Raw genomic sequence first — 26,756 nt, 5'->3', positions numbered from 1 at the left:
CAAGCTACAGGGACACAACAAACTGCATGATGATACAAGAGGTCTTTCCTGCAACTGCTCAGCTGACCAGTTTCAACTGGACCTGCCCTAGACCCCGCTGGTTGTTCCAGCTAGAGTGAGTCTAGATCCCCAAGCCAAGTGCTGTTCCTGAAATCATGGAACCTTGGGCTGTGTCAAAGTAACCTGGGACTTGGAAACGTTTTGACTCCAAAGACCTTGGGAGACCGGGACAAACCTGCTGATCCGACCCAGGTGTGTTGCCAGTGGGCTGAGGATTCAGGGTTTCCTCACTCGGAACCTTTTATAGCAGCAAATATAATTCATAGGGACCTCATGGCTTTATGGAGCCCTCTTTGGCTACAGCCTATCGCCCTGCTCTGCTGAAGGAGTCTGAGCTTCAAAAACTATCTGTCTGCTAGAGAACCATCTTTGGGCATGAAATTTGAATTCCTCTCACTCTGAGCTTCTCTGCCAAAAGTCACCAGCTTCACCAGGACCTCTTCCACCAACTAGGCAACCGCATGACTCCCTCCTCAGTCGCAGCCTGCTTTCTTGACCAGCTGAAGATATAGGACTACCATTTCAGAGACCAACGGTAAAACTTCTGACCGTGCCATACCTGGATTCTGTATCCAACCCACACTCATCGCAGTTTTCCACAAATCGAACCTAGGTCCTGGTATACACCCTGACCATTTGACCAAAGTTTGCTCTTAGCACTTCATGCTGCTATTTTTATTTAAGGCTTTAAAAATTCATATCCCTTGTTCCCCTTATTGGATTTTTCTTGTCTTCTCTTATATAACTGAGATACGAAGGAACCAGGAAGGTGATAATTGAGTGTATTTAAACTTAACTGTTGGAATGTCTGTGAAGGGTATTTTTGGTCTTTAATATTGTGAAACTGGTACTGGTGTGCAGGTTAACATTGAAAGAGCTGAAGTGGTGGTCTCTTCAGATAATGGGGAGATTTCCTTTCCATTCACCATGTAGAGTCCTGGTGGGGAAACAATAACATCCAGAGTGTGGCCAGCTGAGTACGTTTTGGAAGAGACTATTTTGAAGAAGTTGAGATTCTTGGGTTTGAGAAGGTGGTTCGTGTTTGGGTGAGTTTTGATTGGTTAAATCAGATACTCAAAGTTGCCAATATGCAGATGTTCTTGTGGGATTTTACCACATTGAGGAGGGCCAAGGGAAGGGAAGGAGGAATGAACCTTGTAGATAGTGAGTCTTCCCCAAGACATTGTTGCTGTCCTATTGCAATAACAACAAGGTGATGGGTGGAATGCTTAAATTGATCTCAGCCTCTGCCAATCGCTCAGAGCTGCATCCCAATCCATCATTTTCCCCTCAACATACCACCTTGGTTTGGACCCAGCCATATGGAAATCAGCCTTGACGCTGCTCCAATCTGAACATTCCAGTCCGAACTGCCTGGTCAGGTCCTCCCTGAGTTGAAAAACAAGCAATCTATGTCCGGTTTTGCCAGCTATGTATAGCTTGATTCCAGTGGCACAGTGAGCACAGGACCCACGTCTGGGCATACCCATCGTACTTAGGGCGGCAACTGCAACAACAACTATGTGATGGATGGAATGCTTGAATTAATCTCAGCCAATAGCAATTACTCGGGCTGCATCCCAATCCATCATTTTTCGCTCAAAGTGCGCTCTCAGCATGGACCCAGCCATATGCCCAGTGTGTTTGGAAAGAATAATTTGTCTTAGATTGACATCCACTTCCACACGTGTACAAAAATGTCATCAGGCATCCAAAAATAGCCAATCTGTTGCCCCACCGTTATTCAGTATAATGGTAAACACTGCATGAAGGTTTTAGAGTGGTTTAAGGGAACACACAACTATAGCCAACCTTGATTGGCACACGTGTTTTTTCACACAACTATAGCCAGTCTAGATCCTGATCCTCATGGGAATAGTCCAGCCCATACTGCCATGACGGGTCCTCCCTGAACCAGAACACAGGCAACCTATGGCCGGTTTCCCCTTCCCCAAGACGTTGTTATTGTCCTAGGCACAGCATGTAGCTGGCCATATGTGTCTTGCTAAAAGGAAGAGAACAATTTAAAAATCATGAATGAAGAGGGCAGGACAGATTTGGAGAAAGAAACATTTAGATTTTATGATGAGGGTGGACAGTGAGACAATTGGGGATGGCACAGAGAGAGTTTTAGAAATAAGGGCATAAATACTCGAGCAGGCCGAAGAGAGCCCATTGGAAGTCCGAACTGACCATAGAATCTAAAGGCAAACCTCTCACAGTAGTTATGCTTAGCTGAAGAGGTATCAGTTAGAAAAGTGGGAGAGGTGAGAAAATGCTTGTAATGGACATTACTAAGCGTAGATATTTTCTGTCTTGGAGTAATTGCTCCCTTCTCTGATAAGTCATTATTATACCTCTGAAAAAAATGAGGGCGGGATTAGATTGGCATGCACTATTGCTTAATGTTTTCATTAAAGGTATTGCTACCTAACAATTTGATCGTCCTAACACTTAAAGGTGTGTTCCAAGTTTGACTGTCAGTTCTATACTTCAATGGGCGTTCATTCATTAACATGCCGGAAGTAGTTGAAGTGACTTCACCCACTTTCATCGTAATTGGCTGCACAGGGTAGCCATTTGACGCACATGTTGCTCTTCAACATCTAGGTAGTTGCTGCCCAGTTTCTAGGTGGAAGGGAAAAGTATATAAACTGAATAGTATAAAGAAACAGGGCTTTTAGAGCACTGTTCACTTTTTGATCCTGCTCTGTCACCATGACTCCTGAGAGAATTTGTAGGAACAGCAGTACCGTGGATGGTAAACTAGGACAGCAATTGCTACACCTGGTAAACCCTAATGGAATTCCATGTATGATGTGGGGGTAGCATGGCTAATTCTTCGGACATACTATAAATAGCAAACCTTTTCAAACATCAGTTACATCTCAGTCTATATTTATACTAACAATTTTAAACCAAGAATATTTGTTTGGAGTTCTATCAGTACCAATGAATACAATTTCACAATTCTATGTCTTAAAGAGCTTGGACATGGGGCCCACCAGAAAACAAGAGAGCGTTTTATTATACTAACATCCTATTCTGCCAAGAACATAAACGTATTGTGTGCAGGTAAATGCAGCATTAACAGGACAGTAATTCAAACGTACTTAAACTGCAATATTTTCTACCACTTTTCTAAAGCTTCCTTTGGGGAACGATACTCGAATATCTTGTTAAATATTTATTTTTTAGCCCTACTATATGTAGTACAACTGGCCCAGTGTGTTTGGAAAGAATAATTTGTCTTAGATTGACATCCACTTCCACACGTGTACAAAAATGTCATCAGGCATCCAAAAATAGCCAATCTGTTGCCCCACCGTTATTCAGTATAATGGTAAACACTGCATGAAGGTTTTAGAGTGGTTTAAGGGAACACACAACTATAGCCAACCTTGATTGGCACACGTGTTTTTTCCAGTGTTTTACACTACCTATAAGCAGGGTGAAAACCGCCAAGCAGGTCAATCGTTTCAAGTGATCTTGTGGGGTAGAGAAGCATATTAAATAATGATATCCAATAGAAGTGTCCTCAGTTTTTGTGGACAAAATAAAACCAATGCGTGGAATTAAAAAAAAATAATTGAAAACAATTGTAAGCAAAATTCTAAAACGTGAAATGGGTTTAAGATGGCATTAAAGATGTTTTGACAAAAATTAATGTTTATTTATGCCTTTTGTTTTTTCACTTCATATTCAGCTAGCTAACTGGCATGTGTCGTGCACGGCATCTCAAGCCAGAGTTGGGTTTTGTTTTTTTATCCAGAAGCACGTTGCATGCTGGAATTTTTTTAGCCTAGCTATAAAATGTTAAATACTAAACTACAAATCCCAGCATGCAGTGATCTGTGAAAGAAAACATGACTGGCTGAACAGGTTTCACAAAACACTGCTCTGAATATCATATTTAACAATTGAAATACAAAAATAACGCACTTTCAAAAGTGCAGTAAACCACGTTTGTCGGCATGCTATATAACCTGCCAACCTAAAAGTCTGTACAACGTGACCCTTTATCAGAAATTAGGGGATGAAATGTTGGGCGTTATTTGCACGTTCCTCTTACAGAGAATCCTTTTGGAGGTGCATCCCTTGCTCAGTAGAGTCAGACTCTATAGACAGTCTTGCTATTTAGGAGACCCTCAGAAAGAGACGCGGTTGGGCCAACGGGGAGATCTGCTTATATGTTTTTATGCCTGTACAATGTTTTTAGTGGGAAATTCGGTGCAAGGGCGGAGGGTGTTGGTTTAACAGGGATATCGCTTCTCAAATGCTACCCACATCAGCAGTTTCTATGTCTGTAATTCGTGGCTTGCATGACCATCATTTGTCGGGAGAACCCCCTGATGGTTGTAAAATTTCAATAAAATGTATTGCCAAACAAGCATTTACAATGCAATGGTTTTGCCTTTGTTAAAGTTAGAGCTATTGGCATTGCTCTTGACATTTTTATTTATGTTTTTTTAACATAAATAAATGGCATTGTCATTTACAATGCCACTAGCTTTATCTCTTGCAGATGACACACACAAACACACACAGAGCCCCCCCACACACACCCCCACACAGAGCCCCCCACACACACAGCCACACAAAGCCCCCCACACACACAGCCACACAAAGCTCCCCACACACACAGCCACACAGAGCCTTCCACACACACCCACACAGCACAAGCAGGCAACAGGGGCACACGGAGGCACAAGCAGGCAACAGGGGCACACGGAGGCACAAGCAGGCAACAGGGGCACAAGCAGGCAACAGGGGCACACGGAGGCACAAGCAGGAAACAGGGGCACACGGAGGCACAAGCAGGCAACAGGGGCACGAAAACTGAGGCACAAGCAGGCAACAGGGGCACGAAAACTGAGGCACAAGCAGGCGACAGGGGCACGAAAACGGAGGCACAAGCAGGCAACAGGGGCACACGGAGGCACAAGCAGGCAACAGGGGCACACGGAGGCACAAGCAGGCAACAGGGTCACGAAAACAAGCACAAGCAGGCAAAAGGGTCACAAGCAGGAATTGTAATTTAGACGGGGCTGAAGTGGAGAACGGTCAGTAGGGAAGTAGTGCAGCTGGTGCAGTGGTACCAGGCCGAAAGGTGAGAGGGGCTGTCTGCACCCCAGTTTGGACAGTTTCCACTACCTAACAGGGATTGGTGGGAGGGGGGCGTACTTCTTGCTTGCTTTAGGGCTGTTACTTCGGGGACGCAGTGCACGCTCTTGCCTGCTGCCTGCTGCCACCGGGACACGACAACAGGCAGGGAGAGGACAGGCTGGGAGAGGGCAGGCTGGGAGAGGGCAGGGAGGGGACAGGCTGGGAGAGGGCAGGTTGGGAGAGGGCAGGCTGGAAGTGGACAAGCTGGGAGAGGACAGGCTGGGAAAGGTCATGGAGGGGACAGGCTGGGAGAGGGCAGGCTGGAAGAGGACAGGCTGGGAAAGGGCAGGTAGGGGACAGGCTGGGAGAGGGCAGGCTGGGAGTGGGCAGGCCGGGAGAGGACAGGCTGCGAGAGGGCAGGCTGGGAGAGGGCAGGCTGGGAGTGGGCAGGCTGCGAGAGGGCAGGCTGGGAGTGGGCAGGCTGCGAGAGGGCAGGCTGCGAGAGGGCAGGCTGGGAGAGGGCAGTCTGGGAGTGGACAGGCTGCGAGAGGGCAGGCTGGGAGAGGGCAGGCTGGGAGAGGGCAGGCTGGGAGTGGACAGGCTGCGAGAGGGCAGGCTGGGAGAGGGCAGGCTGCGAGAGGGCAGGCTGGGAGAGGGCAGGCTGGGAGTGGGCAGGCTGCGAGAGGGCAGGCTGGGAGTGGGCAGGCTGCGAGAGGGCAGGCTGCGAGAGGGCAGGCTGGGAGAGGGCAGTCTGGGAGTGGACAGGCTGCGAGAGGGCAGGCTGGGAGAGGGCAGGCTGGGAGAGGGCAGGCTGGGAGAGGGCAGGCTGGGAGAGGGCAGGCTGGGTGATGACAGGCTGGGTGATGACAGGCTGGGAGATGACAGGCTGGGAGAGGACAGGCTGGGAAGCAGAGAGGGTCTTACCTGAGAAGTCTGCCAGCGCGGAGCTCTCCGGGGCGCAGAGCAGCAGCAGGGCCCAGCAGAGCAGGGCGGGGGGCGGCAGGGGCTCGCAGAGGTGTCTCCTGGGGCAGCCGTCCAGGTCCACCATGGTGCGGCTCCGAGCCCCAAGCAGAGCAGCAGCAGGGCCCAGCAGAGCAGGGCGGGGGGCGGCAGGGGCTCGCAGAGGGGTCTCCTGGGGCAGCCGCCCAGGTCCACCATGGTGCGGCTCCGAGCCCCAAGCCTCTGGTGGTGGTGCTGCTGCGCTCTGTAGCCCATTTAACTTACCGGGCACTCTGGCGGGGGCTCCTTGCGACGGCGGCAATCTCTTGGGCACTTCTCCGGTCTCCCTCTTCGGCATGGGAAACCGGCAACGTCCTCCGCTTCTCCCGGGGCTCCCTCCAGGCCACTGGAGCCCCGCGTGGGCCGCCATAATTATTCTCCTGGGCCGCCGTCCTGGCCGGGGCTCCTTGCGACGGCGGCAATCTCTTGGGCACTTCTCCGGTCTCCCTCTTCAGCATGGGAGACCGGCAACGTCCTCCGCTTCTCCCGGGGCTCCCTCCAGGCCACGGGACCCCCGCGTGGGCCGCCATACTTCTTCTCCTGGGCTGCCGTCTTCCTTCTTCCCCCGGGCTGTGGGGGGGCGGGCACTTCCGGCCGGCCGCGCTTAGGATTGGCCGGCCGGCTAGTCACTTCCGGGTCGCCGCGGGCAGCGCGGCGGCCCGTCTCTAGCTCAGGCAGGCGGGCGGCGAAGTTTCCCGAGGAGTGGGCTCCCTCGCGGATCGCTGATGACGATCTTGAAGACGAACACCACGCCCACGGAAGAAAACACAAAAACGCCTCCGGGAACGCCTCCGAATCTGGTCCGCGTTGACAGACTGTAAGACGTGTACCTCTGCCAGTGAGCTCACAGGCTTCTCCGCGTCCACTCCGAGGCACTACTCACTGCGGGCGGCATGGTGGTGCTGCAGGGCTCTCCCGCCTCTGATGCCGCCGGGCTCCCTCAGCTCACGGGAGCCCGGCAGAGCGCCCGCCATGGTAGTGCTGGTGGCCGAGGCTGCTGCAGGGCCCCACTGTGGCGGGACGGACGGAGGCGGCGGGACGCAGGAAGAGGTGGCCTGAGCTGCAGCCTAGGACTCGTGGAAGGGGCGCCGAGTGCCGTCAATGCTAGAACAGATTCGGGGGCGTTCCCGAGGGCTTTTGGCTGACGTAGCGTGACGTCGCCAAAAGCCAAAAATTCTCGGGAACGCCCCCGAATCTGGTCCGAGATTGACGGACAGAGCCTTCTCCCAATGGCTAGCCTCCATTTATGGAGCTAGCCAATGAGAGAGTGGGGACGGTCCAGTCCCCACACACAGACATCATTAAGTTTTTTCTAGCGCATGCCTACTTCGTACGCATTGGCTAGGCAAAACCTAAAAAAAAAGCACTGTGTTGTTTTTCAGTGTGATGTTTGTGTTCCCCGAGGGCACACTTAATAGTGGAGGGCAGGCTCTGTGTAAAAGAGGAACCATAGACCCCATATTCTGCAGCCTGTGTTCCAAAGTAAGCACAGATGGAAGACTCTATGGTCTGTGTAAAAGAGGGACCATAGACGCCATATCATGCAGCCTGTATGCCGGAGTAAGCACGGAGGGCGCAGGCTCTGTGTAAAAGAGGATTCATAGACGCCATATTCTGCAGCCTTTGTGCCGGAGTAAGCACGGAGGGCAGGCTCTGTGGTCTATGTAAAAGAGGGACCATGGACGCCATATTCTGCAACCTGTGTGCCAGAGTAAGCAGGGAGGGCAGGCTCTTTGTAAAAGAGGGACCATAGACTCTGTTGTCTGCGTAACACAGGAAGGCATGGCTCTGAACCTCTGTTGCGGAGGATAACGACCACGTTCTCTACAGTGTGTGTAGAATGAAGCTGGTAATTGTGAAGGTTAAGTAAACATTTGGGATATTCCACCAGGTGGCGCCATACATCCGCAGCAATAGCAGAAGAGATACGTGCTTTATGTGCTGAGCAGGCGTGCTGTGTTGATTTAACAGATGTGTTGGAATTACTGACACAACGCGCGCGCTCAGCCCGCAGTCAGAGCGTTCCGAAGCAGATGACAATTTAGCGCAGCGGAGCAGAGAAAGGGGAGGTTTCTGAGGCTCTTCGGACTGCGAGGCCGTCAGACTGTTAACAGCTACAATCTGTCATATCTAGCTCCCTGTCTGCAGCGGCGCCCCGGGCTTCGAAGCAACTCGTCGTTTTAGATGCGGAGTGAAGACTGTCATACGGTTTTCATAGCCAGGGCTGTACAACCGTGCTGAGCTCTTCGTCTGACGCGTTGGCCGTAATCACTTCTTTCTAACGAAGCCTTAAGTTGGAAACTGCTACTAGCTGTGCTGGCCGCGCCTCCCATCACGACTGCACCTGCTCTGACGTTTTCTTCCTTCCACCCGTTTAGATTTCCTCCCAGTAATAATTGGAGTTACCATCAGTTCTGACTTTGGAAACTCACCCAGGCCAGGCACAACAAGAGAACCCCCGAACCAGCCCTGCCTCTGCCTGCTGCTGAGACAGACCTCCATCCCAAGGGCCGCTGAGGTCTGGTCCAGGGACGAAGCCCTCGAGCCCCATCTTGATATCAACCCACTTCTTGTCCTTCAAGCGCATCTCAGCAGCAGCCGCGCGGCCTCAGTGCGCCACCGGCGCTGCATTTCTTACCTCCCTGCAGACGGCACGTTAAACTGAGGTACATGTTTAGAAGTCAAGGGCTGACTCGGGCAACAAGCGGAGCTTCTGAAAAGCCAGCTGCCGGCCAAACAGTCATACATGCTTGAAGGGTGCCACCACCCCTCCCCCTGCAGTGCTCTGGCATCACGGAGCCCAGCCCCGCCCGCAGGATACAACCGAAAAATAAAACGATAATAACGTTATTAATATCATTTTTTTTAGATTTTTACTGCCTGGAGAGCAGTGGGGCGACGCTCCTCCGCCTTCGCGGAAGAACCGCCCATGCTCCTGCAAAGTGAAAGACGGAGCGGCTACTTCCAAACGTCGCTCTGTCTTATAATGTGCTGCCCCACTGAGGGTGTGAGCTTGTGTCTGCCCTGGGGGCCGGGTAGCATCTGTAATATGGCACACTGTCCCTGTTTGCACCGGGTGCACAGAGTTAAAGCTGCACCTTTAGTGTATTGCGGGCCCTGATTAACTCTTTACAGTCGGCCCCTTCTCCCCAAGTTGGGACCCCTGAATGTAGAAATCAGACTGACATTGCTAAAGGAGCATTTATTCTGTTTATTCTTTGATCCTGTCTGTTTCTGAGGCCCTGAATCAAAACGCTTTCTGTTTTTCAGAATCCCTAAGGAACCCATCAGTGGAACTAGACTACTTTGCAGCCACTTCCTCCTCAGGGCTCGCAGTGGTAATGTTTCTCCCGAGACCTGCTGAGGCAGCTTGCTGACATTTACCTTTTTGTGTTGGCGGCGGCGCCATTAATTTCTCACTTCACTCACTGTTCCATGTGCTAAAATGCTAGGTTGGGATTCATGGTCAGACCTCTTTATCCTTCCCCTCTGCCGCCACCTGTCAACTCACCCTGTTGCCTATGCAAAGGCAGCTAGTTCATGAACCTTCTCTGACAAGGGTGGGTGACTCAGAAACAGCTTGCTGCTCTCCTACCTCTCTGAAGAAATTAAAGTGTGTATGGCGGGTCGCTGCTTTTTATGAGAGGAGCCAAGCGAGATCCATACCATTCTATGTCAATTTAGCATGTGAAACTAGCATCTAGCCTCTTTCTAGCCCCCCCTTCCAAGTTTAATAGATAAGGGGACCAACCTAGGCAATGACGAATGTTGATATGCCGAGTCTGGTGGCTTAGTGACTAATGCATCCACTGCAGGGGCCTGTATTCGACCTCCTGGTCACAGGCTCAAATCCCGGCGGGTCCACTCAGCCTTTCATCCTTTCTGAGGTCGATAAAATGAGTGCCATTGAGTTGGGTAAAAATAAACTTCTGTTATTCAGCACCAAGCTATCCCTTTGGGGACAAACGTGCGTTCTACAAATACACATATTATGTTATGTTATCAATGAATTTGGCCTAAAAGGGGTAGCTAATGGAGCTCAGGTCTCCACCACTGATAAAATTAACTATAGACCTTGTGTCCTTCCTACAAGACATGTTGCCATTTTCAGTTTGTCCTTCCTGACGCTGCAATTGGTTACATTCAGGAACTAGATCCAAGAGCCTTAAAAAGCGTCCTGGATGATGGGATTTAAACTCTGATTCCAGTAAAAGCCCACATGCCATTTTCAACCAGTATTTCTCTTGATTTGGTGACTAGTTTCATGCAAATGCAAACCTCATGTTAGCATTAGCTCAGTCACCTAAACTGTGCCTCGAGTTCTTATTGATTCAGGAGTACAAAAACACATGTATGCACATTTTCCTGCTAGCTTGACCATAAGCAAAGATTGAAAAATACTTTAAAACTGATTATAGTCTATTATTAGCTTCATCTCAACGTTGCATGTGCAAACCCTCCTGCAGCCATTTCACACTTCCACCACCATCAACGTCGCCAATATTGTGAATCAAGGTTGGGAATTTGTTTGTAAAGGGGCTGTTCTCACCACCAAAAGTCCATTATAGTGTGCTAAATAACAAGCAAATCGAGCACATAACTGGTGTCAGGTGAGAGCACTAAATATTTTTAAAAATCTAGAACTGTACACTAAGGTATTCCATCCCCTTTCTCCGCAGTACCTTCATTTGAAGATTCTTTTTGTTTTTTTTTTTAGAAAAAAAGGTTTAGGATTAAGAGCCCTGCACATTATTCAATGTATCATAGGAAGAGTTTGCATTGGATTGCATAGGCAAATAGTTAATCATTGATGTAAGATATTATCATTTTGTACGATGTAAACATTTACACTGCCCTTGGCTTTCTTCTGAATTAATGCTTTGATGTGCCATCAAGTTCAAGCAGCAATAGGTCGAATGTTTGAAATGCACTATTAACAAAGCAATGTTCCCTTGTAATATAAGGAGACACACCAAATAATTGACTAAGTCTTCAACTTAATAATTGTAGGGCAAATATAAAGTTCCAAAGTTTATTTTAAAAAAACTGCTTTTTTTCATCAAGCAAGGAACCCAGGGCGATTTTCTTTTTTAAGTGCATTCTTTTATAATTCACGATTGTTGGGTTCTGCTTGTTTCATGTGATTTTTATCCCCATTTTGTGCTTTTTTTCATGCAATTTTCACTCCCTCCAGATCGGTTTGAGCAAAATGATTGGATTGAGTGAAAAATGACTTGTGGGGAAAGATGAAACTGATGTGTGCTACAGCCGCAAGACATTTTCTACTCAAACGAGTCTCCCATGGTATCTCGCATGATTTTCGCCAGTAGGAAGTTCTCTTGTATATAAATTATTTGCAGCTCCTGAAAATGTATTCTGAAAAATATGGATCGTTTTTGGAAGTGAAATCTTGCGTAATTCGTGATTTTTGCTGGTTTTGTTTTTAGTTTTCTCTCGTTGCATATTTTCCATGCAGTTTTCAATCCCGGCAGATTGGTTTGAGCGAAATGATGGGTTTTAGCAGAAAATGTGTTGCAATAGTCATGAAACTGATGTGCACCGCTGCTGCAAGACATTGTCTTCTCCAACCAATGACCCAAAGTATGTTGCGTGGTTTTTGCATATGAGAATGCTCTTGCGTATAATTGTTATGTTGCGTCGCAATATGGATTCTGCATAGTTTTCAGAAAAATTAGGCATACCGCACAAGCAAAAAAAAAAATGCCATTGTCTCCCATTCCTACATAAAACCTTTACTTAGGATATACTTCCTAGATAACTGAAAATTGGACCAGAAATCTGATTCCAATAATAACATAGGGATGTACATAAAGGCAGTTTAAAAAACCGATAAGATTCCCCAGTGAAGTCTTGTTGGTTGCAGACCTGCTTGGAATGCAGTGCTACGTTTGGCAGTAATGTGTTGTTGTGTTGCTTACGACTACTTACATAGTTGTAGAACTAGCACTAGCAAACGTGAATGTGCATTTTCTGGTTCAATATATGTGAGAATACACTTTCCCCCAAAAAAATTACACGTAAAAAAATGAAGAAATATCTTTTTTAGGATAAACATAAATTTGGATAAATACAAATGGAAATGCCAAAAATGAGAGCACACCAGCCCTTGACTCCTATAGTCCCGTTCATTCAATAAATGTTGAGGAGTCTGATTTGTAATGTTGTAAGAACCGGTCTGGAAAACAAATGGCTGTATTTTTTTCCCTTTAGAGACAAGAAAAGTTCAGCACTGAAGATCACCAAGAAGAAAACGAGAAGACGACACACTGATGTAAGCAAAATGTGTATTCCTTAATGTGAAATTCTCTTGTGCTGGCTGGATTGATGCATCCCAAAAATGACAATCAAATCATAACAACTTTATTCGGTTTTGCGTATAGAAAACCATAAAAGTTACACAGCATCCAAAGCTCATTTAAATCATAATACATTAAAATTACAATTCATATCAATAAAAGAGAAGAAGCTGGATCCGTTAAACACATATACCGCACATTGAAACAGAAAATGCCTTCTACCAGTGAGATAGCTAAATTTCCAGGCAAGACCTAGTTCTCACCGTAGATTTCGAATAACCCACGATGAAAAAATGCAATCCGCCTTACACAATTACAGATACAAAAGCCCTGGGCGAACCTGGTTAAAATTCAGCCTCTTTTAAAGGGGAGATATAAAATATCTCCGGGGTACCTCATATAGTATCTCGAAGACCACACTTGGAACTTCTCCAATTGACTCCTTGGAGAGTGAGCTGGGCACGTCGTTACATGAGCGAAATATAAATGCAACACCTTGTGGATTGGGGTGGTTAGAAACGTGTGTGTGGGGGAGGGGGGGGGGCAGCAGTGCCCAAGCCATGGGTCAATGTTTAGCAGGAGGTCATGTGGGTGACGTCACAGCTTTTATATTTGCCAGATTCCGGCGGAAGTGGCTCATGAAATCTATATTTTTGAGTCGCGTTCTGGAACTTACTGTACTGTTTAGTCTGTTATTAAATCAGGACTACAGGACCCAGCATGCAGTATAAACCCTGGACCGGAAGTCTTGCCCACGCATGGTCCTGAGCAATTGCTGACCCTGAGTTTTTAACCACAGCCAAACCAGGCGACACTACACCTATGTTTTATCATTTAGCCTCCAGCCACGACACAGTCCTCAAATGAAGTACTGTAGTGATGATTGAACAATCCCCCAGTGGTGTCTTGGGAGCTCAGTCTGTATACAAGAAATGTTCTCTGTATGTTTAATTGTTAACTACGTCATTCACTGTCCCCCCATCGCCTCGAGGTGTCCAGACGGTCACATTTCTCATGTGTCTTTCTTTGTAACTGTGCTCTGCGTCTTAATCATATTTCCTCTTTTTTCATGAGCAGAAATTATTGCATTGGCAATCTCACTACTTAAGGCAGCCTGAGGTGTGTTCCTGCGTGGTCCCGTTTCAATATTTATAAGGCGCTTAATGATGCTGTCAAGGGCGCGTGGCGCTGTTTTGCACCAGGTTCCTTGGCGCCCAGGCTTTGCTGTGCATTTTGAGAGGATGCTGTCTGTGCTTTGGCCTTGTATGGCACAAGCTGCAGATGTGTGTGTAGTTTGACAACATGGCGCATGCACTGCGGATAAACAAAGTGTGAAATTCGATTCGGCCGCGCACTCTATTACGTTCTATTAAATTACAATGCTATTTGGTTTGCTGCCAAAACAAATAAGGCCCACCGCTTAGGAAACCGCTCACCCATCCTCTGTGTAGTGTTTTATGGTGAACTTGAGGTTTTTATAAGAGTAACTTTTACAGGAGTTACTTTGAAACCATGGTGGTCACTTTCTCTTAACCCCTTCGATGCTCATGACGAGCTCAGCTCGTCATGAGGCACGGTGCTCGTGTGCTCATGACGAGCCGAGCTCGTCATGACCACACCCAGTTCTATTATGGCCCAGCACAGGAGAAGAATATCTCAAGCATCGATGAGGTTAATATATTCCATTTGAAGGACCTTTGGCGGACTAGAGCACGTGCTCACATTGATACCTGGCAGAACAGGATGAAAGAAGGTTTGTTTCCTCTCCTTTGGAGGTCTCCGTGAGGTATCGGTGTTAACCGAGGAAGCGAACAGATGTGCAGACGCATCAGGCAGTAGCACAGTAGCAAGATGGCGCCGGGCCAGGCAATTGTCGCAGCGCGCGGGCAGTGGAAATATGGAAGCAGCATCAGCTCCCTGATGATGCAAAAACATCTGTTTGGCAGAAACCGATTGTTTTAAACGTTGTATTTTTACGGCAATAAAATATGCCGGAGAAGTTGAGTGAGAGTCCTTGTGTAACCCCAAAGTTGGTGGAGACTGCGCCGGCTCTGGGTGACGCCCCAAGAAGAAAGGCTGGGATCCTATGGTGCAGACCGGGTGTCCCTTGATGCGGTGCTGGGTTGAGTTACAGAGAAGAAAAAAGAATAACATTAGCTCATATCATGCCAGTATTCTTGAAATGCCACCTTTTCACTGGTTTTCACCATGCATTGAACGAGTTATGTGAAAATAATCTTGTTTGCACAACATACTTTTCCACCATTCTTCTGTTTGTCACCATTGCTCCTTTTCCATTGGGAGATTATCCCGGCATGCCTGAAGCTGTTGCGAGGCCTGGGGCATTCATACCAAGTGGCATGGGCACCCGTATATAAGTTTAAATCTATATAATAGTAATGTCCTCAAGGGACTGAGAAATTAGTCTGAATACCCTTTTCCCATAATAGTACTTATGTGTTTCTCCTGCCTTTCAGCCTCTACATGACCCTGCTAATCCAATAAAAAAAACACTATCCACCATCTCACTTCCATGTCCCTCCTAATGACCAGGCAATAGAGGGATGAGGCCTACCATACTTCCTGTATTGCCAATAGAGGAACTAAAGGTTGTAATTAGGGCAGGAAAGGGGAGCCATAGTAACCTCATAGGAGAAATGGGTATTCAGAGCAACAAGGGTTACCAGTAAGTTACTGGTTCATTACCTTCTCAACCGATTTCTTGTACCACTACTCACTATATGAAGATATATTATAGAAATAAATTGCAACCTGATTCCCAGAACAACAGAGACCCCAAATAGATGCATACATTTAATTTAAAAAAGCAAATACAAAGAAAACGCAGTCTATTAAGCCACAGCAGCTTCTAATACCGTAGCACCAAACTCCTGGCCTAGAGTGACACTTCATGCTACTCTGCCTGTATTTGTAGTTCGAATAAGTAGAGGATGCATAGCTAGGGGAATTCCTCTGTTCAAATTTGTGAAATGTATCCTCCATTGCAAGTGCTCCAAGTCTTTTTCATTACTGGTACCAGGTGTGCTAGGCTTGTCTGAGTCTAATTCCACAGATCCAGTAGGTGACAAACTAGACGCCCCAAGAGGCATACAGGTAGATTCATGAAACAAAAATCGGCTCGCAAAGGGCCAGATTCTGAGAATCTGGCCCTTTGCGAGCGCAATTTTTGCATTTGGGATTCATCATCCCAAATGCAAAAATCGCTATTAAAGAATTCGCACATTTGCGACGAATTGCATTTAAGGAATCTCTATTTGAGATTCCTTAAATGCAATTCATGAACCATTTAAAAATTGCGAAATCGCAATTTTGGGCCGCTATTTACCGCAAGGTCAAACCTTGTGGTAAAGTTGCATGTTACACACACACATGTTCTTTGGACATGTGTGTGCGCAACACCAATGTAGATTACATTTCAGGGGTGCTACAGGGTGTCCTTTGGACACCCCTGCACCCTTGAAATCGCAATTTCAAAATGCAAATCGCTAATAGCGATTCACACATTAATATGTCTTCCCATTCATTCCTATGGGCCTTTAGGCCCATAGGAATGAATGGGGAGTTATTCCTTATTTTCGATTAGCAATTAGCTAATCGGAAATAAGGAAGCTGTAGGAATCGCAAAATAAATTGCGATTAGTACATGTATCCCGTTTTGCGAGTCTGTAATAGCGATTCCTTAATAATCGCTATTACTGACTCGCAAAACGGGCCTTTGATGAATCTAGCTGTAAGAGCCCAATGTTATGTTATGTTATGTTATATAGAGTTTTATTAAGCGCTCAGCTACTAGAACCGAGTGTCCCGGCGCTGTCAGACCCAACACAACACAACCATCACGGCCGAGAGGAGTTAATTGCAGAACAGCCACGACTTCAGCTCCTTCCAAAAAGACAAAAGGGTCACGCATTTCCTAAGGGACAGTGGCAGTGCATTCCAGGCTCGGGGTGCAAGGTATCCGAAAGAGCGGCCCCCGATGCGAGCACGCCTAACTGCTGGGATAGTGGCCAGTGAAAGGGACGCAGAGCGAAGTGCTCTGGATGGAACGTGAAATCCCAGTCGCTTCCTTAGGTAACCTTCACCAGAGCCATGGAGTGCCTTAAATGCCAAGGTCAGCATCTTAAACTCGATGCGTTTCCGTATCGGAAGCCAGTGGAGGGATTTCAGCAGGCCCGCAGCGTGAGACCTCCGGCCTAGGCCAAAGATTGCACGAGCGGCAGAGTTCTGCACCACCTGTAGACGTGAGAGAAGATAATCAGGGAGGCCGAGGTAGAGTACGTTGGCGTAGTCAAGCCTGGATCCTACCGGAGCCTGCACTGTACTTTTCCTGTGGGCGATGGAAAGAAGAGAAAGGAATTTCCTGCGCATTATCAGTATCCTGAAGCATTGACCCACCAGGCCCAGGATGTGTGGTTTAAGGGACAGACCGGTGTCCAACTTGATTCCCAGATTCTTTGCCAGCCCCGTCTCCACAGAAGGGGGGTGGATATCAGCCGGCCACCAGGACTTCCAACAAGGGTCAGGTGGACACCCAAAGAAGAGGACCTCAGATTTGTCTGGGTTGCATTTCAGCTGGTTTATATGAAACCAGCCGAACACAGCACCCAAACAGTTCTTAATAAGCTCTCCATCAAAGTCCCTATTCTTGCCACAGGTGAAGAGAAACTGGGTGTTATCGGCGTACGAGACAATCTGGGCACCACAGGCCTCGGCCAGCACCGCCAAAGGGGACATATAGATGTTAAAGATGGTGGGACTTAGAATCGACCCTTGGGGGACTCCCACCTCCAATGGCGGTACTGCGGCCAAGTAAGGCGGGGCCCAGACTGTCTGTTGTTGATTCGAGAGAAAGGACTCAAACCATCTGAACACCGTTCCCCTTAACCCAATCTCCAAGAGTCTAGCCAAGAGGCGGTCATGAGGAACGGTGTCAAAGGCCGCCGACAGGTCTAATAACACCAGCAGTGCCTTTCCTCCCTTATCCTGGACCTCCTTAATCGCTTCCGACACCTCAAGCAGTGCCGTCTCCGTGCTCATGTTAGCACGAAAACTGGACTGGGTAGAATGGAGGATGCCGTGAGATTCCACAAAATCCGCCAGGACTGCCTGTACATGCTTCTCAGTCACCTTTGCCAGAACCGGGAGCAGTGAGATAGGATGGTAATTGGCATGGGTGCCTGGATCTAATGCCGACTTCTTTAAAAGGGGAAGGACCAAGGCTTCCTTCCACGCTGGAGGCACAATTCCTGTTTCAAGGGAGAGATTCAAAATTGGATTGATCATAGGGTTAATCACGTGTGCCAATTTGGCAAGGTTCTTGGCCGGACAGGGATCTAGAGGTGATCCCGATCGCATCTTAGATAGAATCTCGAACGAGTCTAGTGGTGCAATAGATGTACCACAAAGACACATGATACCCGTAAAGGGAGAAGACAAAAATGGAAGAAGAATTTTTTGGAACCCCTTCAAAGATGACCTTTACCCTAAAGAGAACTCCCTAAAATAGGACATACCATGTGACCTTAAACACGGAGCCATTCCCTTGCAAAAGCTGAGTTCTACTTTTCCAGATTGGGCTGCAAATTTGACCACCCTTGACTGAGGAAGGCTCACAAAACCCAGCTGCATCTGGAAACAGGCCCTAAGGAATTCTAGATCCTGTGTTGAAGTTAACTTAGACGTCTTGTGATTGAGCAGTGTCCATCAGCGTTTAAGAAACCAGTTCCATATGTTCCTGAAGAAAGGTCTTTGAAGGAAGCTAGACGAGCCAGTCCTCTGGATACGGATGAAAAAAATCCCCCTGATGTGAAGGAGAGCTACAATTAGTGGTTGTATGATAGAGGCACGCAAGATTCAACCACGGAGCCTGAACCATGAATGCAACATAACCACGCATTCCTTTACCCCACATGCATTTACCACACAATTTTGTGGTAAAGGCATGAATAGTAAGGGTATATGCATAGCTACGTTTGCTGCTACTCCTCCACCAGTCCCCCTGCCCTAAGCCCTAAAGTACAACCCCCTTACATGCCGCCCCGCCCTAAGCCCTAAATTACAAACCCTACCTGCCCCCCACCCTGAGCCCTAAATCACAAACCCCTATCTGCCCCAAGCCCTAACCCTAAATTATAAACCCCCTACCTGCCCCCCTGAGCCCTAAAAACGCCCCATTCCTAAAACACTCCCCCCAAACCCAGCCCTTAATGCTACCCAACCCCCTTCTCCTGCCCTGAGCCCTAAAAACTTGCCCCTTCCTTAAAAGTACCCTGACCTCCTACCCCTCCCTGAGCCCTAAAAACTTGCCACTGCCCCCCTCCCCCGAAAGTGACCCCAAGACCCGGCCCCAGCCCCACTTACCTGTCCATGCCCGCTTCCCGTTACAATGCTTCTGTTCCTTTTTCGAGTCCCCGCCCATCCCGAACACTAGAGCGCATTTTCCGTAATCACGCATATGCGTGGTTTAGGCAAAAGCCACGGTCGCCTCCTCCGTGATAACTGTGGAATGCTTGGTCATGTTCACCAACATTGGATCCGCTAAAAAACGATTTTGGCAGTTCCATGTCCCCTTTAGCCGGAGGGAAATATATGTCAGACATTTTGGAAGCTCTGCTTTCTATGGATTCTTCCACTCTCTAGGAAGCAAATCTATAATTTCCTATTTAATTGCCAAACAAGCAGTAGGTGAAATTGTAACAGGTGAAAAAGTCCATAACTTGTTTCAGGCTTCTTACCTTCCATGTGAATTTGCAGACTGTCCGACAGATACCATGAAAGCACGGCGAGCTCTGGTATTTTAAGGAATTTGTCCCTTTGAGTAGAATCAGCCATGTGACACTCTTCGTCAACATACTCTGGGGAAGGCCAAGTTGACACAGAGGATGGTGATGAAATCTTCACAGTAGAAACATAGGATGGAAGGGAGGAGTAGTGTTATAACCACTTGCAGCACCACTCTTGGGATGTTGAAAAGTCACAGTGAAAGCGGAAATCAAATACTGCATATGGTCATCACATTATCATAGCCAGAGGGAACGCATAGGAGTACATTCTTCATACAGTGGTTCTTGACAACATTAGCATCCTTAGACCAGTTATGTTTGTTGGGGGGGGGGGTAATTTGTGTGTGCCATGAATGATATATCACAATAGGGAACATGGTGAGAAATCCTTGTGTGTCTTAAAAAAGCTAATGCCTGCAAGTACCGAATTCCCTTTCACCTTCCCCTTTGAAAACGCACAGGAAAAAATAAAAGGAAGCAATCCATTTAGAAGGCCATCTTTTTTTGTATATAAAAAAACCAATCTCCTTCGAATATTATAATTATCATCTCTAATTCTTGAAAAAAAACGGAAATGTACTTTTTTTAATTAGAAATAATAATGGCAATATTTTAATAAGAATAAAATATTTTAATAAGAAATTTCCGCATACAAAGGTTCCAAGTTGGTCCCGTAGCAGCCTCTATCAGAGACCAAGAACCTCCTCCGTAAAGTACAGCTCTTGTGGTTTAAAATCCAGAAAGTTATGATATGCTCCGCTCCCTTCTTTTTTTTTTTTATAATTGAACACAACGCTCATAGCAAAGAGCAGAGACGTTCGCTCTCCACACCGATAGGAAGAGAAGATGCGGACTCCCAAAGGTAAGAGAGATGGGGTCGCGGGCACAAGAACGGGCACCTGTTCTCTCATTGAAAGAGAGCGAAACCAGAACATGGAGGCGGGAGCTAGAATCAAGCCTCGTGATCTGTACAAATGGTAAACATACACAACTGGGTAGAGCATGTTGAATTATTGTAAAACATAAACAACCTTGCTTTGATAATAACACCCTTTTTTCTTGAAAAGGGACCCTTCATTTTTCCCCCATATATAAGGATTGCAAAGGAGAAAACTCTTCACAGGTGGCAAAGGGCCTCAAAGCCAGCACCTGGGGCAACTCATCGGGGATAGGAAATTTAATAAGATAAAGGAGCACTGCCCCTTCCAATTGCTATGCCTGGAGTAAACCCCTCCTAAACTCTGAAAGCAAGCCCAACAAGCTATCCTGCTTAACAAGGGGTCAAGAGAGAGAGCCTAGCAACCACAGGGCATACCTTAAGCTTCGCAGGTAAATAATTCCTTGAATAGTCAGTTCAATGTGATGACTGTCTGTCTGCGGAGGCAGGTTACTCAAAAGGAGGCACAGTGTGTCTCCTCCCTCTTTATGGTGCAGTTAATAGATGGATAGGAGGGGTATGAAAAGCAGGAAGTGGGTAGGGTATCTTTCATTGGTTGAACTGGGTCATGTGGTACCTGACTGGGAGATTGGACTCCTTATGTAGTAAGGAGTGGTTGGAGAAATAGGTTGAGGAGGTAATGCCTTTAACTGAGAATAGCTCCCCCCCAAAACTCATCTCATTGTCACCCCTACTTCTTTGTCTTGATCTTGTCTGGTCCATTTCTAAGGGCATCAATTTCCGTGTTAGGGTTTTCTTGCTAATGTTTTCTCGATTATGTATTTCTTTGTTAAAAGGAAGAGATTTTCGAATAATTCTATGTTTGAAGTCTAAGGCCCTCACGATGACTTCTGCAGGAATACCACAGCCGAAATACTGCATTGAAATTAATGATTCTACTGAGTTGTTGACTTGCACATTGGGCAAACCACAAGAATCCGCATTTGCGTATTTACTCTTGCATGTTTTCATCTCCTTCTGCCTTCCTTTTACGTGGACACGCTCTGGTAGTTGTTAGTGGTATGATCTTGGAAGTGTGATGCTTCGGCACAGCTTCTAATCCAGATTAGTTTACCTGTTGATGGCTGAATCGGAATTACCATCATTCCTCTAATGAGGGCCTTAGAGGGAATCCAGTGGCCAAGGGCTGGGTAGTAAAATGGAAGCAGATCATTTGACTTGCTAAATTCAGGGGATGGAGGTAACAAACACCCATTTAGTGACCACAGCTAATGTCAAGCACAGATTGTAGTGAGTGAATCTGTATTAAAAAAAGGCTACTAGTTACTAAACTGTAATTTTTATGTATATTTAATTGACAGACCACCAGGACCACGACCCCGCTTCTGCAAGGCCATCCACAAATTCATCACGCTGCTCACCATTGACTCCAATTACTACATCTTCCTCAGAGACCTAAATTTTCACCACAGAGACCTTAACGACACCAACACAGGCAACCTCCTTGAAAGTATCAACTACATCAACCTCACCTAGCTAGTCACCAACCCCACTCACAATGCAGGACACACGCTAGACCCCATCTTCATTGCCAGCGACAGAGTCAAGTACAGCCATGTCACCAAGCTCACCTAAACAGACCACAACATCGTTTTCACGATCACAGGACGCCCCTGCATCGCCATCGAGCCGCCCAGCATCTCAAACCACAGCCGGAGGAAAGTATTTGAGAGTCAGGGGACCAACTCCCTCAACACCAACCAACACTGCAACCAACCTAGAACAGACTGTCAAGAACTTCCCCCCTGGATCACTGATTGTGCCAACAGAGTTGCCCATATAAAGTCCACCAATCCCAAGAGATCCACCAAAATGCCCGTTGGTACACCATGGAACTGAGGAACGTGAAACGAAACGAGAAACAACTAGAAAGGAAATGGCACACCTGCAAGGAGCCCACAGGCTGGACTACCTTCAAGACTTCCTTCAACCAATACCACCAACTTCTGAAAGAAACAAAAAGGAGAACCCTAGCCGACAGTATGGAAGCCATTTCTAACCACAGCAAGCATCTCCTCAACATCATCAGAGAGTTCTTCAACCCCTCTGCCACCGAAAACATCATCACCCAGGGCTGGACTGGCCATAGTGGGCACCGGGCAATCCCCTGGTGCGTCGCACGGGTGGGGGCCGGTGTGGGGCCCCTGGGGGCCGTTTTTGTTACAGGGCCGTTTTTGCAGCAAACTGAATCCGGCCCCAACAAAGAGCTTTCTTTTACGTGAAACTGTTGGTTATTTTTTGTTTTTAACAACGTTTAAAAAAAAGTTTACATTACACATTTTCTAAAGAAAATTCAACGTTTAATATTCATTACTTCATAATTCCCTTTTATTGGTTTTCAGTCTATTTTTCATCTTTTTATGTTATTGTTTAATTTGCATTACTTTATAATTCATTTAAACACCTTTTATCCTTTATTGTTCATAATTTTTCTTTAATCATTTTTCATCTCTTAGTCAGAGGACCTATATGGGGAAGCCAAGTGACCGCATCCACTCACTGTGTGAAAATACGACCCCCCCCCCTTAAAGGCTGTTTAGAACTAGGCACAAGTGCTGAAAAGTTGCATGAACATCATTTTGACTAATTTTAATGCATGCACTCACAAGGCGAAGAAAGCAAATATTGCCTACTCATATCTGGGCAGAAATGGGCCACCCAGTTTTACGTACCGTAAATTTCCCTAGAACAGTGCATTAGCGGAAATAATGGTGTGATAATGCCTGTAAATAAATGTACAAATGCATTTGACCTATGGTCATGGTAACTGTACTTATACAGCACACATTCACCCACAGGTTAATTGGGGGTGAAGTAAGTGTCATGTAAGAGGCAGTGACGCCTAGTAATGCTGGGCAAAGGCTTTATTGCAAAGCTAGGCCTTTAAAACCTTCCTGAAAGTAACTCTGTAAGCGATCGTACGTCCGAGAGGAGAGAACTCTATTTGATAGAGAAAACTTGTGAAGCAATTTCAGGGTTGTCATCAGGCAGACTACACACTAAATCAACATTTTCAAATTGTGGAAAGACCTGACTTACGAACTGAAAGAACTACACTGATCATTTTAATAAGTGGTACATTTGCAAAATAATTCCCAGACAATATGTGCTCCAGTGGCAGCTGGCCCAGATAGTGTGGGGGGGGCCGCCACTGATGTGCCCCAAATTTTAAACACAATGGCGTAGTTGGGCAGGATGGGAAACCCAAGAACGGCTGACTTCTTGAAATAGTGTGGAAAAGGCTGCTTTAATGAAACAGGTGCACACATTAATCAATAAAACAACCTTGGCTCTCAGCCTTATATACTAAAACAATTTGCTTCACTCTAGATGTTCATATCTATCTAAAAAAAAACTCACACCTCCCCATGAAAACCCCAAGCAAAGTCCAATCACCACTCTCCTCAGTCAAAAACCCCTGCATCCAAACCTCGTGCATACAGCACATACATAAACTCCCCCTCCCTCCCAAGCTTCAACTGGGTCTCAATATGACCAATGTTTCTTTGCCTTAAATTAAAGTTGTATACCAAAACCATCATGCACCTGTTCACAAAGCAACATCATACACTTACACACCAACGAAAACTTAAAACAAAAAAAACATTGAAAACAGCACCTGCCTCATCGAAGCACTAAAACAGGGTGGGTGGGCAGGAAACCTTTTTCTATGGGGTCCCTGTCAGCCAGGGTGTGCCCAAAAACTAAAATGGCTCCCTAGACTTAACTTACATGTTCTAAGACGCTTTGGAAAACTACGTCCCCAGACCAATCTTATCTTCCCTGCACCTGGACACTTTCACCTGCCCGAAAATTCCAGGGGGATAGGGCATTCTGCCCACCCTCCAAACCCCATTGTGCTACAGTTGGAAGCCAAACTCTGAAATCATCAAGACATGACTCTTAGGGCCTGATTACGAGTTTGGCTGATGGGTTACTCCATCACAAACGTAATGGATATCCCATTCGCCGTAATTATGAGTTTTATTATATCCTATAGAATTTAATGGAACTCGTACTACGGTGAATGGGATATCGGTCACGTTTGTGAGGCGTAACCCGTCCGCCAAACATTTAATCAGGCTATAAGTTTTGAACAACTTCACCTCTCTGCTTTCGTAGTTTAAATTGTGTATTGAATAATAGGTAACATGTGTTATACGAATAGTTAGACGCCTGTGGCTTCATACTCACTATTGCCATACATCAATAAAAACTAGAATTCTTCTCTCTCATCATGCTATCTTTGTCAAACATTTGTGGTTTCATTCACTAGTTAATAAAGCAAAAAATGTTTTTTAGTGCTCCACCAGTTGTGAGTAGAGCGCTAATTGTGCTTCCGTGGGTTTTGTGGTTGGTATTTCCACCAGATTTCTGTTGGTGAAAAAAAATAAAGACAAAATGGCAAAACATATTATGTTTATTTTATACTTAGTATTTGTGTAATATTGTGTTAAGCGCTCATTACGATTGGATGCCTTTCATCGTATACAATGCAGTATGGTGCCCACAGTTACTTTATTTTGACTCCTGTAGTTCTAAAGTCTTTTTTCTATGCCCATGCATGTATGCATTTATACTGGGGTGTTTTGCACAAACTTTATGCGTGATCAAGGCCAGAAGGGCGAAACGTGTTGCATTTGCTGGTCTCCGCTCTTTTCGAATCCAGTCCTGAGTGCGTATGGAATCGTTTCCATCGAACGCCTGTTCTATATGGATAATCAGATCCGCTCCTGGTAGCACGCACCAACACCCTTGAGAGTAGCAGCCTTTAGCGGTGTGAGACGATTTGGATGCATATATATTTCAAAGATATTACACGTTGAAACAGTTCTCCCGGTAGTTAGGGGGTGTATTCAGTGTGGTGTTACATTACTGCACAAATGTAACCCCTTCTATCCTGATTGGTTGAATACTTTTAAAAAATGTGCACAGGAAAATAATACCACAGCATAAACCATATTTGCACACGTGCAGAGTGTAATCTGCTATTTATGTCCATTGTTGATGGAGGGGAAGAGCACCCTGTAAGTCATGGCAACCAGCCCCCCCACACTCAACAATAGCAGTAGGATGCATATTACTCTGGGAACATTTGCATATACAATGTGAGTGTTTGTTTTATTGACATTTGTATGATTTATACTACAAAGCAGTAATCACTACACAATATAGTGACAGAATATTACTCAATCTAGGCTGCACTTTTTCTACATATCACGGGCATTCCCACATTTTAGGATGGCATGACAATGCTTAGCAGTACTAAGTGAGATGACAACCGCCCCCAATACAACATACAGGGATTCCCTGAGTATGTTAGAGTGAGATCCACACCCTATATTTAGAAACATTATTTTTTAGCGCAGTGCAGGTCAACCATTATGTTCAATATTGAAACTTGCAAAAGGTCCCTATATTAATAAATATGTAAGATTCCATCACCTGTGACGAGGAGCTACCTGAGTGGAGCAGCGCACTCTGCAGAGGCAATACCAAAAGTCTATGGTGGTGCCATTAACCTTTTCATACCATCCCTGGCGGAGCAGAGCATTACAGTTGACTGCCGAGGGCCTCATTGGTCGTTAAAGGTCCTCTACCTGCGACAAGCAAAAAAAATGGTTATTAATGGAGAGATAGAGCATACAGGGACAGTAGTGAAAGAGACAGTAAGGCAGACTGTGGAACAAATAGGCATTTGGCAGGAATATACTCCAGGCATAGCTGTCCAGATAGTAGGATAACTTTGAGACAGGCCCGGTTTTCCAGATGAGTTAACTCTACTAACCATGACAAGGTTTGTAGTTTCACTGTACCCATTATTCTCGTATGGGGTACAGTACCAGCATGCTCGATCATTTGAACTGAAATGCACCCTCATGTATGGGGCGTATTGGAACCCACGTAGGACGGTAGCCAGGGGAAAGGAGAGTAGTGAAGGAATTGTGAAACAATAGGGACCTTCCTCACGGGAGAGCCTGTGCGGTACATGAAGACACAGTTCTAATTCTTTCCTCAAGGAGACAGCAGTGATTTTATCCAAGAGGTGCAGCACTCTGAATGTACAGCAGGGGGCGCACATGCGCTTTATAAGGTCTTGGTAAGGGGGGAGAGTTGGATTAGTTTTGCTAAATATGCAAGTGTTTGTCCTGTTGATGTTGCTTTTTTAAAAAATCTCTTTCTGCTTGCTGTTTAATCACTCTCCTGCCTCTTTGATCAAACACACAAATAAACTTAATTAGAGAGAAGACCCCCTCGGTGTTGCCGATCTGTGTTTCAGCCGTCCTACTGTCACTGAACACGGTGAGAACAGGAGACTCCTTCCCTGATGTGGCCTTCCTGTGTCCTCCAGCCCTCAGCCACGGTCTTCACTCTTGAGTGATGAGGGTGCACATAGTTGCAGCAGCCACTTATCACTTTACAAGGCTGCAGTGCTTCCTTCTCAGCTCCTTCCAATTCGACTGATTGCTTCTAAGTGTTCACGCTCGAGCACTCCCCTAATTAGAAAATTAA

At 46.3% G+C, this 26,756-nt stretch overlaps 1 protein-coding gene across 3 annotated transcripts in view; it reads left to right on the top strand.

Moving 5' to 3' along the window:
* PLEKHG5 (pleckstrin homology and RhoGEF domain containing G5) overlaps positions 1 to 26,756 on the top strand; it is a 575,902-nt gene that overhangs the window by 312,468 nt on the left and 236,678 nt on the right. For all 3 annotated transcript variants that reach the window (XM_086921583.1, XM_086921584.1, XM_086921585.1), the window contains exon 4: positions 12,397 to 12,457. In XM_086921583.1, coding sequence (XP_086777709.1) covers positions 12,397 to 12,457 — 61 coding nt within the window. The remainder of the gene's footprint in view (positions 1 to 12,396; positions 12,458 to 26,756) is intronic.

This window comes from Lissotriton vulgaris, chromosome 5 (genome assembly GCF_964263255.1).
Source record: "Lissotriton vulgaris chromosome 5, aLisVul1.2, whole genome shotgun sequence".
Taxonomy (NCBI): Eukaryota; Metazoa; Chordata; class Amphibia; order Caudata; family Salamandridae; genus Lissotriton; species Lissotriton vulgaris.
Note: the sequence above shows the minus strand (reverse complement) of the source record. Positions and strands in the feature narration are given on the sequence as shown.